The sequence below is a fragment of the Bos grunniens genome, chromosome 26 (genome assembly GCF_055505025.1).
Source record: "Bos grunniens cultivar Pamir isolate PY7600 chromosome 26, Bosgru_T2T1.0, whole genome shotgun sequence".
Lineage (NCBI taxonomy): Eukaryota > Metazoa > Chordata > Mammalia > Artiodactyla > Bovidae > Bos > Bos grunniens.
This window is the reverse complement of record NC_141190.1, coordinates 43,322,521-43,338,593: the sequence shown is the minus strand read 5'-3', so window position 1 is coordinate 43,338,593 and position 16,073 is coordinate 43,322,521. Positions and strand designations below refer to the sequence as shown.

General features: G+C 48.9%; 1 protein-coding gene across 5 annotated transcripts in view; it reads left to right on the top strand.

Annotated features, from left to right (window-relative positions):
- CPXM2 (carboxypeptidase X, M14 family member 2) overlaps positions 1–16,073 on the top strand; it is a 136,117-nt gene that overhangs the window by 27,916 nt on the left and 92,128 nt on the right. For all 5 annotated transcript variants that reach the window (XM_086377082.1, XM_086377084.1, XM_086377080.1 and 2 more), the window contains one exon: positions 5,037–5,146. In XM_086377082.1, coding sequence (XP_086233208.1) covers positions 5,037–5,146 — 110 coding nt within the window. The remainder of the gene's footprint in view (positions 1–5,036; positions 5,147–16,073) is intronic.

The window sequence follows — 16,073 nt, the reverse complement described above, 5'->3', positions numbered from 1 at the left end:
AGCTGCCCACTAGCTAGCTGTTTTACATACGGCAATATGTGTATCAGTGCGACTCTCTCTTCCTGTCTTCTCTTGCCACCACTGTGTCCAGTGTCTGTATTCCTGCCCTGCAAATAGGTCTGTCTTACGGAGCAAAGTAACGCAGAAGATTCTGGTGTTGGCTCAGGGTGAGAACTGCAGTCTTGAAGAGTCCAAAAGTCAGGGAGGAGCTTTCTAAGGGTGATTAGATAAGGCTGGGATTAGTGCCTTTGCAAGACTCCGAGGGAAGCGTCCCCCTTGGGAAGTCAGTGGCTTCTGAGACAGGCAAAGAGCCACTGCAAACACTTCTTCTCCAGTGCACCAGGCAGGGCTTCCACACTCTCGCTGATCAAAGGGAATGTTAGGTTCAGAAAGGCGAAGAAAGGAATGTCCTAAGTCAGAGCTATTCGGTTTATAGGCGACCACGAAAGCAAAATTCAGGATGGCTGTGAGCTGGCCCCTGGCAGTGCCCTCGAGGTCTTGGAGAATTCTTTGCTCTGTTTCCAGCAGACGCCACTGCAGGCCAGAAGGCTTTGAACTCAGCTCCCCTCTGCCAACTGGTGAAGCCTGTCTCAGCGCTACTTCCTGTCTTGCATGTGACCCCAAATGCCATCACGAAACTTGCATTTGTATGACATTCTTGAGTTTCCAAGTCAAAGAGAGCTGGTACAAAGACTGTGCCTGGCATTTTAGGTCACACTTGACTTTCAAATTCTAACTCAGGCACTTATGTGCTCAGTCACTTAGTCCTGTCTGACTCTTGGTGACCGCCTGGACTGTAGCCCGCCAGGCTCCTTTGTGTATGGAATTTTCCAGGCAAGAATAACGGAGTGGGTTGCCATTCCATCCTTGAGAGGATTCTCTCAACCCAGGGATCGAAGCCGTGTCTCCTGCATCTCCTGCATTGGTAGGCAGATTCTTTACCACTGAGCCACCTGGGAAGTCCAGCCGCTTAGGAGCTGCTTAACTCTGTGAGCTTCTCTGAGTCTTGGCTTATGTGTAGAATGGGAATGGTATTGGCCATCTCTCATGGTCCTTGTGAAGGTTAGATGAGTGTCTGCAGAGGCTCTGGCTCACGGTGGTTGCTTGCATTGCTCCCCAAGTCACTATCCTTTTGAAATAATTTTTCTGACTTGACTCTCATAACGGCCTTCCCTCCAGACAGATTGAGGGCTTGGGAGTGGGATGTTGGGATTGATGTGCCCGACTCCGAATTCCAGCTTCTACACTCTGATCTGACTGTGCCCTGTAACTTCTAGGTCACAGATTAAATGCCACGAGCACTTCTGATTTGTTGGAGAGCTGGTGTGTGCATGTGGTAATCGACAGGGTGATAATAATGAATCTATGCCATAGTGCATGCGTGCTAAGTCACTTCAGTCGTGTCTGACTCTTTGCGACCCTATGGACGGTAGCCCACCTGCAGGGCTCCTCTGTCCGTGGGATTCTCCAGGCAAGAACACTGGAGTGGGTTGCCAGGCCTTGCTCCAGGGGATCTTCCTGACCCAGGGATAGAACCCGCGTCTCTTACGTCTCTTGCATCGGCAGGCAGGTTCTTTACCACTAGCGCCACCTGGGAAGCATGCCATAGTGGTGATGCCCATTTTGTAGAGTGGCTGCAATGCAGAGAATTTTAGTTAGGGACAGATTTGATTGAACGCATGTGCCCTAGTCAGAGGGGAGGTGTAGAATAAGGCGGAGGGTCCCCTCTTCCCCCACCTCCTGTGCGTGGAGCGCAGGCCTGGGAGGCAGGGCCCCCCCGTTCGGCACAGGGTGTTCTCAGAGAGTGGCATTGCCTGCAAGAGAGAAGTCGAGTCATCTCGGATGACTGTCACTCTTCCCTCCAGATTATGACACATCTCCTGTCTCTAATTAATATTTTCCTCAAGTGTTCTTTTCACACTTTTTAATTTTTTTTCATGTTCTCCTCACCCACATGCTTCTTAGGATGAGAGTCTTTTTCCTCTTAGAAATAACACAAATGTGATTTGATGACAAAGGGTGTTGTTTGTTTTGGGAGGAGGAGCAGGGAGCTTTCTGGAGGGCTCTTCAGGGGCTGCTGCTGGAATGAACTGGCCCAGGAATCCTGACTGAATTACGGTCAGAGACACTTCAGTGCAGCCTGGCTGGGGCCTTAGATCACAGGGGCAGGGTGAAGAGCTGGGAGTGCATTTCCCATTGATTTCAAGCACTCTTTAAACCTGGTAATTACCTCCTCCATCGACATTATAATCTTGATGATAATACCAACATGTTGCACTCCAGCCAGGATGCCAGCGTTCTGCCTGGCCTCGGTTCTGATGGTGGAGATTTAAATCAGGCTTGGAAACACTAGTGTCTCCTCCATTTATTCGATCCTCAAGGCGGCACTCCTGGCTTCCTCAGAAATATTTTCTAAAGATGGAGGAAAGTCCTGCTTGTCGTGTGCTGATTTCACGATTGACAGCTCTTTGGATGGAGCCGAATGTATCTTTGAGAATTTAGAGCCAGAGGAATTCTTGCCTCTTGCTTCAGCTTCGCATTGCTTATGGAGTTCCGTGGTGGGTCGAGTAGACTGGGCCCTTCTGGGGAGAGTCATTGCACAGGGTACCCGGCTCTTACTGTATTGCATAGTGTATGTGTGTGTGTGTGTGTGTGTGTGTTTGTATGTCTGTCACATTATTCCAAGTGTGTTTTGCAAGAATCTGAGCTTATGATGGGAGGTGGGTAAATTTTCTAAGCACTTGTCTGAAGATGCCCTTTCTTTTGGTGGAGGCGGGGGCAGGACAATATTTGGGATTTTTTTTTAACTTTTTATTTTATATTGGAGTATAGCCTATTAGCAATGTTGGGATAGTTTCAGGTGCACAGCAGAGTGACTCAGGCATACATAAACCTGTGTCCGTTCTCCCACAAACTCCTCTCCCATCCAGGCTGCCACAGAGCACTGACCAGAGTTCCCTGTGCTCTACAGGAGGTTCTTGTTGGTTATCCATTTAAAATATAGCCGTGTGTACATATCCGTCTCAAACTCCCTGTCTATCCTTTCCCCCCATCCTTCCCCTCTCGTAAACATAAGTTCATTGTCTATGAGCTTCTGTTTAGTAAATAAGTTCCTTTGTATCATTTCTTGTTAGATACCATATATAAGGGATGTTATACAATATTTATCTTTCTCTGTTGATTTATGAAGATGTCCTTTTGATTGTTGAAAGACGGTGGGTTTCCCGCGGCCTTTGTCCCAGCAGTCGCCAGTGAGAAGCCCCATGTTAGGATGATTGTCACTCTCTAATCTCTGGGGAGTCATGGACAAGACAGGAATTGTGGCTGGGATGGGGCCTTTCAGTTCCTTTCTGTCCCCTCTGCCCTTCTGGAGTCCCCTTTGAAGATTGCTGATTCATCCTGTGGGTTTTGTTTGGCTGTTCACTTACTGCCTTTGGGATGTGTTAGCAGAAATCTCCTACTGTGTCCAGGTCCAGGCAGCAACTGAGTGGCTGAAGTCCCAGAGATATCCCATCAAGGACCAAGAGGTAGCCCTTGCTGCTGGCCGGATTTCTTAATCATCTGCATTGCTTTCTTTCCCCTTATTGTTCCATGTTTTGAGTGAGTTCAGTGGGGAGGGACAGCTTATTTTTGCTTATTTTGGATGTTACATAGACCTGCCAAAAATCTTGAGAATCACCACAGGGCCACCTGAAGCCTTCCGAGTCCTCAGGCAGCATGGAGCAGGTGATGAAATGTCACCTCCCTCATGCTCTTTACCTCGCTGGTCACTAGTACTCTTCCTCTCTGTGCCAAGCGTCTCTACCAAGCCTCCTGGTAGATACGGGCAGAGGAGCAGAGTGGCATCGCTTCAGAGCCTGCAGCTGAGAACCTAGAGACTAGGATGTGAGGTGCACTCTGTCGCTGGCAAGGATGCCATGGATGGTTCACCTCAAGTCTTGGGGCCTCAGTTTCCTCTGCTGAAAACTCAAGGGGAGGACTCGACGGCATCTCAGGTCCTGGCAGGCCTGAATTCCTCTGACTGCAGTGCATGGGCACACTTCCTTACCTGGCACCTTCAGAGCATCTCCTGGGGTCGGTGTATTGCCAGCCTCCTTCAGCAATCCAAGACCAGAAGGGCCTTGCCCTGCAGGGGTCTGTCATGGATGGACAGACACCCCTGTGTCCCCAGGAGTTCCCGGGATCCCCAGGAGGCACTCCCATCTCAGCAGTGACCCACGGGGCTTTCTAAATTTGTTCTGTTACATCAGGGATTTCTGATACTTCTTGTGGAAGCAGACTTTGTTCATTTCTACTTCCAAGTGTTTCTTTCCTTTCCCTGGAGTCAGGTATGAAGGGGAGAGCACCACTTGGTCAATTCCAGCCCTATGGCAGGGTGGGCGGTGAGACAAGCAACCCAGGAATCAGGAGGCCCCCAGAGCTGCTATTAAAGCTCGTATCCGCAGGGACAATGGGCTGGACTGGGACGATGGCCAAGGAGCTGCCCATGTGCCAGCATCGTATTCTAGGAGCAGCTTGGACTAAACTGTGTTGAGTAGCCATTCTCAGAATTACCAGTTTTGCCAGGAATGGAAGGCAGTAGGGTTCATTTTTTTTTTTCCCCTCTTTCTATTGCTGTGTTCATTAGTATGCACGATACAAAGGCCAGAGTTGCTGAAGCAAAACCATCAAGTTCTGATTAATTTGCAGAACTCAGCCACAGAATCGCTCTGAAATTTCTAACCAATAATGTTCCCTGGCTGAGTCACTCAGCGGAAGGATCCTTAATTGGAAACAGCCTCAGACAGTAGCATGGAGAACATCAGACAGAGGAATATTAGGGCAGAAACACCCAGAGAGGAAATGCCTACAGGAAAGAAAGCTGGCGTAACGTGGACGGCTGAATAGTGTTTGTCCAGAAACACCAGTGAGTGGGGCTGACACAGAGCTGGAGTTTAGGGGAAAGGCAGAGAAGCAGGTGGCCAGATTTTTCAAAATCAGCAAGTTCGTTTCTGTCCATATCTGTCCTTGTTTTTAATGAGCATTGTCCTTTCCAGGTTGCCCACCTCTTGGTCTGGAAACCTTAAAAATCACAGACTTCCAGCTCCATGCATCCACTTCCAAGCGCTATGGCCTGGGGGCCCATCGGGGGAGACTCAACATCCAGGTACCCACATGGAGGGGAGGATTCGGGCTGCACCGCTAGTGGCTCTGGCCACCGACATGGCGATGGTTCATTGAGCTTGGGGCAGGCTCCGTGCCTGGCATTTAACACGAATCAGCTCCAGTTCTCACGACAGGGAGGAGCTTGCTGCTTAATCCACATTTTACAGAGAAAGAGTCCTGAGTCTCAGGACACGTGTCTTCTCCAGAGACTGGTTAGTGAAAAGGATGCTGCCGGTTCCTGGGCCCAGCTTGGACCGCCTCCATGTGATCTGTGCGGAAAAGACATGCGGGGACGCTGGCCGCCTGTGACCGTGGGCAGGCAGTGACCTTGGTCCTCTCTCACCTCCCTGCTCGTGTTTCTCCACCACTCACGCCTCTTCCAGGCTCTTCTGTGGCTCCTTCTGCCGTGTTCTGCCAGCTCAAGCCCTTAGTGGTGCTCATCGTGTCTGGCCTCCCACCCTGAGGCTCAAAGGCCCCTGTAACCCTGGCCCTCGGTGCTATCCAAGTCCTGCTCCTGGAGGTGGGGTCGTCCTGCCTCCCTCTGTGCACCGTGCATTTCTGGGCTGCAAGCCTTTTCCCAAGCAGGGCCTCTGCCTGCAGCTCCCTGCCTGCCACTTTGTCCAAGCAGGGTAAACCCTGGTTCATCCATGGCATCACATGCTCGCACTTCTCTAACGTCATACATGTAGCCATTAAGCATCGCAGATTTATTCTCCTAGAGTCCTGGAGGATAGACATCTCACTGGGCTCAAATCAAGGTATGGGCAGGACTGCATTCCTCCCGGAGGCTCTCGGGGAGAATCACTTCTTCTCCTGGTCCTGCTTCTCTAGGCGCGTGCATCCCTTGCTCATGGCCCCTTCCTTCCTCTGAGCCAGCGATGTCAGGCCGAGTCCTTCTCGGGCTGCCGTCTCTCTGGTTCTCTCTTCTGTCTCCCTCTTCCACTTTTCAGTTCAGTTTAGTCGCTCAGTCGTGTCCGATTCTTTGTGACCCCATGAACTGCAGCACACCAGGCCTCCCTGTCCATCACCAACTTCCGGAGTTTACTGAAACTCACGTCCATCCAGTCGGTGATGCCATCCAACCATCTCATTCCCTGTCGTCACCTTCTTCTGCCTTCAGTCTTTCCCAGCATCAGGGTCTTTTCAACTTCTAAGGACTCTTATAAATACATTGAGCTCATTGGATAACCCAGGACCATCTCCCAATCCCAAGCAGCCTTGGCTGCATCTGCAGCCTTCATTTCCCTTTGTCACAGAACCTTGAGGATTCACAGCTTCCAGGACGAGCATGTGAACATCTTTGTTGGGCAGGGGGCATCACTCTGCCAACCCATCTCAGCTGCCTTTTCCCTCCTCTTCCAACTCCAGCCGATCCACCCCTTCTCACCTTGGCATTTGGGTCCCATGCCATCCTGTGTGTTTCTCCAGGAACATAGTTCCCTAATATTTTTGCAGTCTTTCCCCAACTGATGTGTAACTGTGGGTGGTTTGCAGACCCTTTGGTAGATGTACCATCTCAGCCAGCCTCCTGGGAGGGAGGTATTCCTTTCACACCCACAGTGGGAGACCATCAAGGCTGCACTCATAGCTTCCAGGTGGCAGAGCTGACCTCTTATCTCCCCAGTGGTCACTGTAAGCGTGCTGCAGGTGGCTGCCATGCAAGAGTGGATGAGCCGCCTTCCCAGGGAGCCCTTGGGCTTGATGGGGGGACATTTGAGTGGAGCTCTGACTCCAAGCTCTCTTCCTTCCTCTTGACTGCATCAGGCCGCATCACTGCTTCTCAGTTCAGACAGATTCGGTAATATGAACTTTCATGAAATCTAAAGTTGTTTAAAAAATATCCATTAAAAAAACCCAAACAGCTGTTAAAATATTTGGGTGTGTACAGCTGAACGCTGTTTTACCAGTGGGTGAACTTTCAAAGTTTAAGTAGGAGTAACTGTTAATAATTCGAGGGCCCCCAATACCTTGCATGGGCCGAAGCCCTTCAAGTAAATAAAGTCAGACCCAAGCAAGGCTACATCCAGATGGGAGTGGGGCTGCCTCCTGCATCACTCAGAGGAGCTGTCATCTGGTGTCTCTGATTCCCTCTCTAGAAATGAAGTCATCCTTCATTAAAGAAGAAGCGTTCACATTGATAGCCCAGCTGGTAAAGAATCCGCCTGCAATGCAGGAGACCTGGGTTCCATCCCTGGGTCGGGAAGATCCCCTGGAGGAGGGAACGGCTACCCACTCCACTATTCTGGCCTGGAGAATTCCATGGACAGAGAAGCCTGGAAGGCTGTAGTCCATGGGATCGCAAAGAGTCGGACATGACTGAGTGACCAATGTTCGCGTTGATCTACGCTTTCGATGAGAAGTGGAGAGGCCCAGCTAGTCCTAAATTTGTGGGGTGAGGGTGGAGGATGGAAGCTGTGGGCTTCCCAGTGAGCTGAGTGGACAGGTTGAGCGTATCCCAGTCAGGCAGGCTGAGTTCAGACTTGGCCTCAACACTTAGAGATTTGGGGACCTTAGAAATAACTACCTCACGTCTCTTGAGCCTCAGTTGTCTCATCAGAAACATGGGAGCCCATAGCACTCCTGGATTCCTTGAACAGTGAAATTGGGTGATTTATAGTCAGTGAAGTTAAGTGTGATCTATCCTTGGTGGCTCAGTGCCAAAGAATCTGCCTGCCAGTGCAGGAGACACAGGTTTGATTCCTGTGTCAGGGTTAGGAAGACCCCCTGGAGAAGGAAATGGCAACCCACTCCAATATTCTTGCCTGGAGAATCCCACGGACAGAGAAACCTGGTGGGCTCGGTGGTGTCTCGAAGAGTCAGACACGACTTAGCAACTCAACAACAGCAACAATTTTAAAGCATTTACTGGATCATCTCACTCCTCTGCAGAAGCTGCGAGGACCCCGTTTGGCGGGTTCCACTTTCCAGAATCAGTGCCACACGAAGCATGATTGCATCCCGACAGGTGCCCCGGAATGCGTCTTCCCACACACGGAGGTTGAATGCAGTTTAAAAATAACCACATCTTGTCTCACATCTGAGTATTTGGTAGGCGTGTCAAGCTAATGGGATTTTATGTGTGAGAAACAGCAAGGTTTTGGCATTAGAAACTATATTTAAATGCATTTAGCGCAGGAGGTGAGCAAGGTCAGTCCAGCCCTTCGCTGCTCTGGCTCCGTGGGCGTGAGTGTGGTCCACTCAGAACGTGGTCCACTCAGAACGCAGGCTCGGCATGCACCCTGGTCTTCCTGCTAACGAGCTGAGGGGCTTTAGGCAAGATGCTCCCCTTGGCTAACTTCTCAGAATATGAAGATTAAAGGAGGAAGAAAGAGAATTGTCCTCCTCGATTCTCAGATGCCACTTTCCTTCCCATTAGATCCGTTCCCTCACCTGACCATTCATTAGATCTGTTCCCTCACCTGACCATTCATTAGATCCGTTCCCTCACCTGACCATTCATTAGATCCGTTCCCTCACCTGACCATTCATTAGATCCGTTCCCTCACCTGACCATTCATTAGATCCGTTCCCTCACCTGACCATTCATTAGATCCGTTCCCTCACCTGACCATTCATTAGATCCGTTCCCTCACCATTTCGAAGTGCCCTTTATGCACCAGAACTGGGTGGCCGTAAAAAAAAGCAGAGCAGAAAAGTTCTTGCTTATTCCATTTCCCCAGGATGCCTCGGTCTCCAGCAAGGAGACCAGGAATCGGCTCTGATAGTTACTGGTGCTGTGCTGGGTGCTTTACCTGTTTCATTTATTCCTTGACGTGAGACAAGGACTGTTATTTTTATCACCTCTGTCTCTAATAAAGCAGCTACACGGATTGGTAGAGTAACTTGGTTAAGGTTTCTCAGGAGAGGAAGGATGTGACTCCAAGCTGCTTTAATCCCGGAGCTGTGGCTCCCAACGACCCCATAAAACGGCCCTAACCAACGACTAAAGTGTTCTGTGCCCCTCTGGATGCTTATTAAGCCGTGTGCGAGTCTCTCTGCTGACCTTTGTCTCGTGCTGATTTACTGGGGGCTTACCCTCCTCAGGTCGGTGAATCATGTTTGTCCGAGATTCCCACACTGTGTGGGCACCGTGTCTGCACATATGTGTATGCGTGCTGCAATGCCAAAGGCACTGTGGCTGCCGTGAACGAGGGCATTATGACCCAGAGGTGGCATTGGTCCGTGTACCAGTTTTGCCAGTACATCAGTGTCTTACGGGACCAGGTGCCAGCCCTGACCCCAGGGCACTGTCCACACAGCTGCAGGCAGAAGCCTCCGAAGAGCTCAGTCCTGTCCATGGTGCTCGTCACTCGGTGCTGCTCTGGCTCAGGGTGGCCATGTGGTCCATCCTAGGCCATTTGCTGCTCAGGTCCTTTGCCCATTTAGCGGTTGTGCCCACAACCCACCAGCTTCCATACTTCCCGACACCCTCTTCTATCATACTGCTTTCACCGTGTTTTTTAAGGTCAAGTTCTGTAAAATTTATTAAAAATTTTTTAATTTAAAAATGTATTAAAATTTTTTTCTTAGTAATTTAACATGTCTCCTTACCAGAACTAATTTTTTTTTTTTTTTTAGAATTGATTGAGTTTTTTTTGTTCTTCTGATTACAGAGCTGCATAGATTTTGAACCTTATTTTTTCCTGTGAGCTTGGTTTTTATGAGTGCAAGATTTTGCAGACTATAAGCATTCACTGGATTGCATTTTCCACATTATAGCAAAAACACCTGTCTCTGTGTTAGTTCATTGGAGAGTGCAATGCAGTGCAAGTTGTGTCCGACTCTTTGTGACCCCGTGGACTATACAGTCCATGGAATTCTCCAGGCCAGAATACTGGAGTGGGTAACCTTTCCCTTCTCCAGGGGATCTTCCCAACCCAGAGATTGAACCCAGGTCTCCCGCATTGCAGGCGGATTCTTTACCAGCTGCGCCACAAGGGAAGCCCAGGAATACTGGAGTGGGTAGCCTATCCCTTCTGCAGCAGATCCTCCCAACCCAGGAATTGAACCGGGGTCTCCTGCATTGCAGGCGGATTCTTTACCAACTGAGCTGTAGCTCGTTGGGGGCTGCTATAAAAACATGCCATACACCAGGTGGCTTATAAACAACACAGGTTTATTTCTCACAGTTCTGGTGGCTGGAAAGTTCAAGATCAAGGTCCTGGCATACTTGGTATCTGGTGAGGGCCTGCTTCCTGGTTCCTAGATGACTATCTTCTGTGTCCTCAGGAGGTGGAAGGGGAGCTTCTCAGGGTCTCTTTTAGAAGAGCACTAATCTCAACGCCTGGGTGAACACCGGGAGATAGTGAAGAACCGGGAGGCCTGGGTGCTGCAGTCCATGGGGTTGCAAAGGTCGGACAGGACTTAGTGACTGAACAACAGCAATCTCATTCAAGAGGACTCCACCTTTGTAACCTAATCACCTCCCAAAGGTCCCTAAAACTATCACCTTGGAGATTAGGTTTCAACATATGAATATTGAGGGGACATATGCATTCAGTCTGTAGCATTCTTTTGTCCTCATTTTAAGCATAAGACTTTGATAGACTAAAAGCAGCTTATAATTCAACTTCTAAATTCTCCTTTTTGCAAGTGGAGTTTTGCTTGTGTCAATTTAATAATATAAGCTCAGAAGAGAAGCCCAGGTTTACGTTTCCCAGGTACACTGGGCAAGGGAGAGCTTTAGGAATTCAAGGGAGGGGTCCAGTTCATCAGGATAGTCTCACCCAGGTTTATCCTCGCAGTGTCCCAGGATCCTTTTCTACTAACTTACTTGTGAGGATGTCTTTGGTCTCATTTAGAAACAGTCATTGGCTTCTACTCTGGGACCAGTCACAGGCAGATTGGAAATTAACATCCCAGGTCTCAAAGAAAAAGTTTCGGTAATGACCTCTAAAATCACCCTCGGAGCATTTGTTTGCCTGTGCTTGGTCTTAGGAGATAGCCCTGTATTTAGGTGGGTCATTTAACAGTAGCCATTGCTTGTCCTGGCCCAGCAGAATCCTCTAAGGACCCTGAGAGATTTTCCATGGCTCGTAAATTCAGCAAGGTGGTGTCAGAGACAGTGCTACTCTTCGATTTATTCCACCACCACTGTTATGGGGAGCAAAGCCTTGAGCAGCTTATGGCAGCACTTGCATTTCAAATGGCTGGGTTTCAGTTTCACTCCTAAGACTCTAAAATGATGGTAAGTATAAGCCTGACATGTGAGGCGAAGAAACGAAATACCAAGAGCTTGATTGGACCTCAGGATGTCATCATGATTCCCGCTGATAATCAGGAATGTAAGAGGGGTGATATTCTGATCGGAGTTTTGAAGAAAGAGCTGATGTTTTGAGGTCACAAGGAAAAACATGCAACATTAACACCATCAGATGTCTTTGCGATGCCCGGTCATCATTTGACTCTCTCTGGCCCATGACTTGTGTGTGTTAGCTGTCTTTCATGAGGAAGTCTAGTTATAATAATAGCATCTGTCTGAGCCACTTCTCAGCACCGCTGGAATGAAACCCAGCTCCTCTTGGGAGTCATTCCATTCAAGGGATTCTACAGAGCATCCAGATCCTGATATTAGAATCCACTGCCAATGTTCTGATCATCTTTTTACCTGAAATGAGGTATAAGCCATGAAGATGGTCGATGCCCATGGCTTCAGATATGTGAAAGTGAAAGTCGCTCAGTCGTGTCCAACTCTTTTCAACTCCATGGACTGTCCATGGAATTCTCCAGGCCAGAATACTGGAGTGGGTAGCCTTTCCCTTCTCCAGGGGATCTTCCCAACCCAAGGATTGAACCCAGGTCTCCCACATTGCAGGTGGATTCTTTACAGCTGAGCCACAAGGGAAGCCTGATATACCCACAGGGAGTTGGTTATGGAGCACTGAACCAAGTTTTTATCCTGGTGTTGAAGTTCAGGAGCCTGAGCACATCCCACATGTCTGTCTGCCAGTCCTATTTGGCCCTGATGGCACCTGGTGCCCCACCCTGGCCAAATATGCATGCATGCTTGCTCAGTCCCTTCAGTCATGTCCGACTCTTTGCGACCCCATGAACTGTAGCCCACCGGGCTCCTCTGTCTTGACTGGGATTCTCCAATCAAGAATGCTAGAGCAGGTTGCCTTGCCCTTCTGCAGGGGAGCTTCTCGACCTAGGGATCGAACCTGCGTCTCTTACATCTCCTGTACAGGCCAGTGGATTCTTTACCGCTAATGCCACCTGGGAAGCCCCATCTGGCCAAAAATGGAGACCACGTTTAAATTGTGGACACCACCCAGGGCAGCACCATTTTCTCAGGCATCGCCCTGGGCACCCTGACTCCTGCCTGTTCCTGGAATCATTTGCACTCAGGGTCTTCTGACCCCAAAGCCTGTCTGTTCCTTCACTCCATCCCAGTTCTCTGGACGGCAGCCTCTCATTTCTTTCTGGTTGCACAAAACCTTGCTGTAAGTCAGCAAGTCCTCCCTGGGGGCTGTTTACATGCTGGGTGCTGCAGAGGTAAAAATCATCACAGTGGGTATAGTTTCCAAACCCAAGAATGTCATGCTCGTTCCCATAAAGGGATTTTGTTCTGCGTCTGGCTTCAAGAAACGGTCTGGGACACAGTGTCCAGATGCCAGGATGCAGGAATTTGGGGTATTTGGATTTTTATGGGAATAACAGGACCAAATATTTTAAATCATGACTTTCGGAAAATTCAAAGTGAGAATTTACCATAGTGAGACTGAGGTGCTGTTGTCATTCTCGATCGCATCCTGAAGGCAAGTGCAGTGAGAAGAGCTAGGCGTAGAGCAGGGAGGAGGAGTAAGGAGGACAAGGGAGCCCCGAGGAGCAGAGACGCCAGGCCTGTGTCTCAGACCGTTCTGAAACCACTAACCCCCTGGTGCTGAAGTGGACCCTGCGCCACTTGCCATCTGAATTTTTTCTTTACTATTTTACTAAATTTCACTAAATTATTATTCCATTTCATCTTCAGTGTACTCAGAGGGAAACTCTGCTTTAGAGAAGAGGAACTGAAGTCGGGCTGAGTGACCTGCCCTAACCCAATACCTAGCAAGTGCAGAGCTGAGATGCAGAGGGAAGGGTTTTCTGTGCTCCTTTCTTTGCACATCAGGTGCCCACGGGAAGGTTCAGCTTGTGGTCTCCTCCAGCACCCCATCTTCTGACTCATCTCCCTGACCACTGAGCCTCCTAGTACCATCCTGGCAGGACCCAGAGAAGTTTGAGGGGTGTCAACAGTCATCCCCATGGGGCCTCATGTCCATTCAGCTGGCAGAACCCACTGTGCCTTCTCAAATGATGGCTTATAAAGATGGGCCCTCTGGGCTGTCAGCCCAGCCACACTGTCTCCTGGGCACATACAGTTGGGAGCCAGGAGTCCACGTTCTTCTGAGCTAAGGTTTCAGTGGACACAGCACACACTGCCCAGGCAGAGAAGACTTGTGTGAAGAGAGGATGAAAGACAAGGAAGGGGAGAGGAGGCGCGAAAGACAGATCAGAACAGAGTTTTTCTCGTCTTCACTCATTTCATTCAAAACCCCGCCTCCTGGGAACCTTATTGGTGCCAGGCAGACACTGTCAGACGTCTTGGGGAGACAATGATGAACAAAACCAGAAACGCTCTCTAATCTTTTAGCAAATATTTAAGGAAGGCCTTCTGTGTGCTGGGTCATGTCTTAGGTCCTTGGGATGCCTCCGTGGCCAAAACAGAGATCCTCACCATCTGACAACTTACAATCTAGTGGGAGTTGTTTAGTCCCTAAGTGGTGTCTGACTGTTGTCTGACCCCGTGGACTGCAGCCCGCCAGGCTTCCCTGTCTGTCATTATCTCCCAGAGTTTGGTCAAATTCATGCCATTGAATTGGTGATGCCATCCAACCATCTCATACTCTGTCGCCCCCTTCTCCTCCTGCCCTCAATCTTTCGCAGAATCAGGGTCTTTTCTAATGAGTCGGCTCTTTGCATCAAGTGGCCAAAAGGAGGCACATAAAAGCGAAAAATATAACAGGATGACTTTTATAGTATTTCAGAGGTGATAAATGTGACAAATGTATAGCCAACAGTGGGGTCGGGAGGGCCACCTCTGGGGAGGGGTCAGGTTATAGTTAAAAGTGATCAAGGTCAGGTTTGAGGCCAAGTTGGCTTAAGGATCATCAGGGGATCCGGTAGCTATGGGAGGAGCATTCCGGCAGTGGGAGTGACTTGAGTGTCTTGTGGAGACAACAGGCTGAACATCATCAGTTAACAAGGAGCGGGGTGGCTTGGGCCCTAGGAGTACAGAGGGGAGTCGTCAGCCCAGACATCGCTCTGGGAGGACTTTGACTTTGACTCTTGAGCCAAATGAGGGGCCGTGGAAAGGTTTGGGGTGCAGGAACGCCATGCTCTGCTTTGCAAGTGTGAAGGAGTAACCCAGTCTCTGTGTTGACTTAGGGAAGCAGGAGTCAAAGCAGGGGGCTGGAGAGGGGTGACGTCAGCACCCTACATGAGAGGTGATGCTGGCTCCAGCCAAGCCAGGGGTGTAGAAGCGGCGAGAAGTGGTTGGGTTTTGGATATTTTGAAAGCAGGCTTTTCTGACGAGGAGAAGGATGAGGTTTGGGTGCGAGAGAGAAAAAGAGGAGTCCAGGATGCCTCCTCCAGTGTTATTTTGGCCTTGGGTCATGAAATGGGGAAATGAAATTATTTTGAAAAAAATCTCATGGGTGAGATTGCCCAGTGGAAATCTGTGATGAATGCACAGAAGGAGAGGACCAGGTACATTAGTTCTGGGGGCTTCCATAGCAAAGTGTCACAAACAGCTTAAAGCAACAAGAATTTATTCTCTCACAATTCCAGAGGCTGGAAGTCTGAAATCAAAGTGCTTTTAGGTCTGTGCTCCCTCTTAAGCTACTACTAGAGGATCTTCCCTTGCCTCTTCCAGCTGCCAGTCCTCAGGCATCCCAGGATGGGTGTTCCTGGCTTGTAGTGGCATCTCTCCAGTCTCTGCCTCTGTGGTCACAGGCGGTCTCTCTCCTACATCATCTCTCATCTCAGTGTGTCTGTCTCTGTAACCAGAATTCCCCTTCTTCCAAAGACACCAGCCATCAGGTTTAGGCCCTCATCTTCATCTGCTAATTTCATCTGCAACAACTCTGTTCCCAAATAATATCACCTTCTGAGGTTCCAGGGATAAGAGATTGAACCTATGTTTTTGGAGGATATAATCCAACCCATAACACCATGGTTTTCTATATGCAACAAACCTGCCTCAATCTGGAGATCTGGAACACTTTCCTGAGGATGGGCTACAAGGTTTGAAGCAGGATTAAAAGTTAAGAGTTTATCAGACAAAGAGTTGACAGAGGGGACAGGAGAGAACTCCCAGTTGAAGGGAACAGTGTGTGCAAAGGCCCCATGGTGGAGGGAACATGTTATATTTGAAGAACTAAAGCAAAGCCGGTGTCAGTGGACCTGTGCTGTGCTTATGGAGCAATATCATGGCCAATAAACCTAAGAAAGTGCTCTTTATCGTTAGTCATTAAGTAAATACAGATTAAAATCGCAATGATATGTAGGCACCAGAATGGCTTAAAAAAAAAAAAAAGAACAATATTAAGTGTGGGCAAAGATACGGAGCAATAGGAAATTTTATATAGTGCTGGGATCATGAAATAGCACAACCTTTGGAACCTGTTTGGCAGTATCTACTGAACTCAACATTCTTGTACCTGTTAATCTAACAAATTCTTTCTTACGCCTAAAAGAAATGCATTCATATATGTACAAAAAACATGTACAGATAGGTTCATAGCATTGTTATTCATAATACTCCCAATATGGTAGTAATCCCCATGTCCATCAGACAGTATGATGGATAAGTCATTTGTATATGTGTACAGTGGAATACTATACAGCAGTGAAAAGGAATAAGTTACTGCTACCTGTAATAATATGGA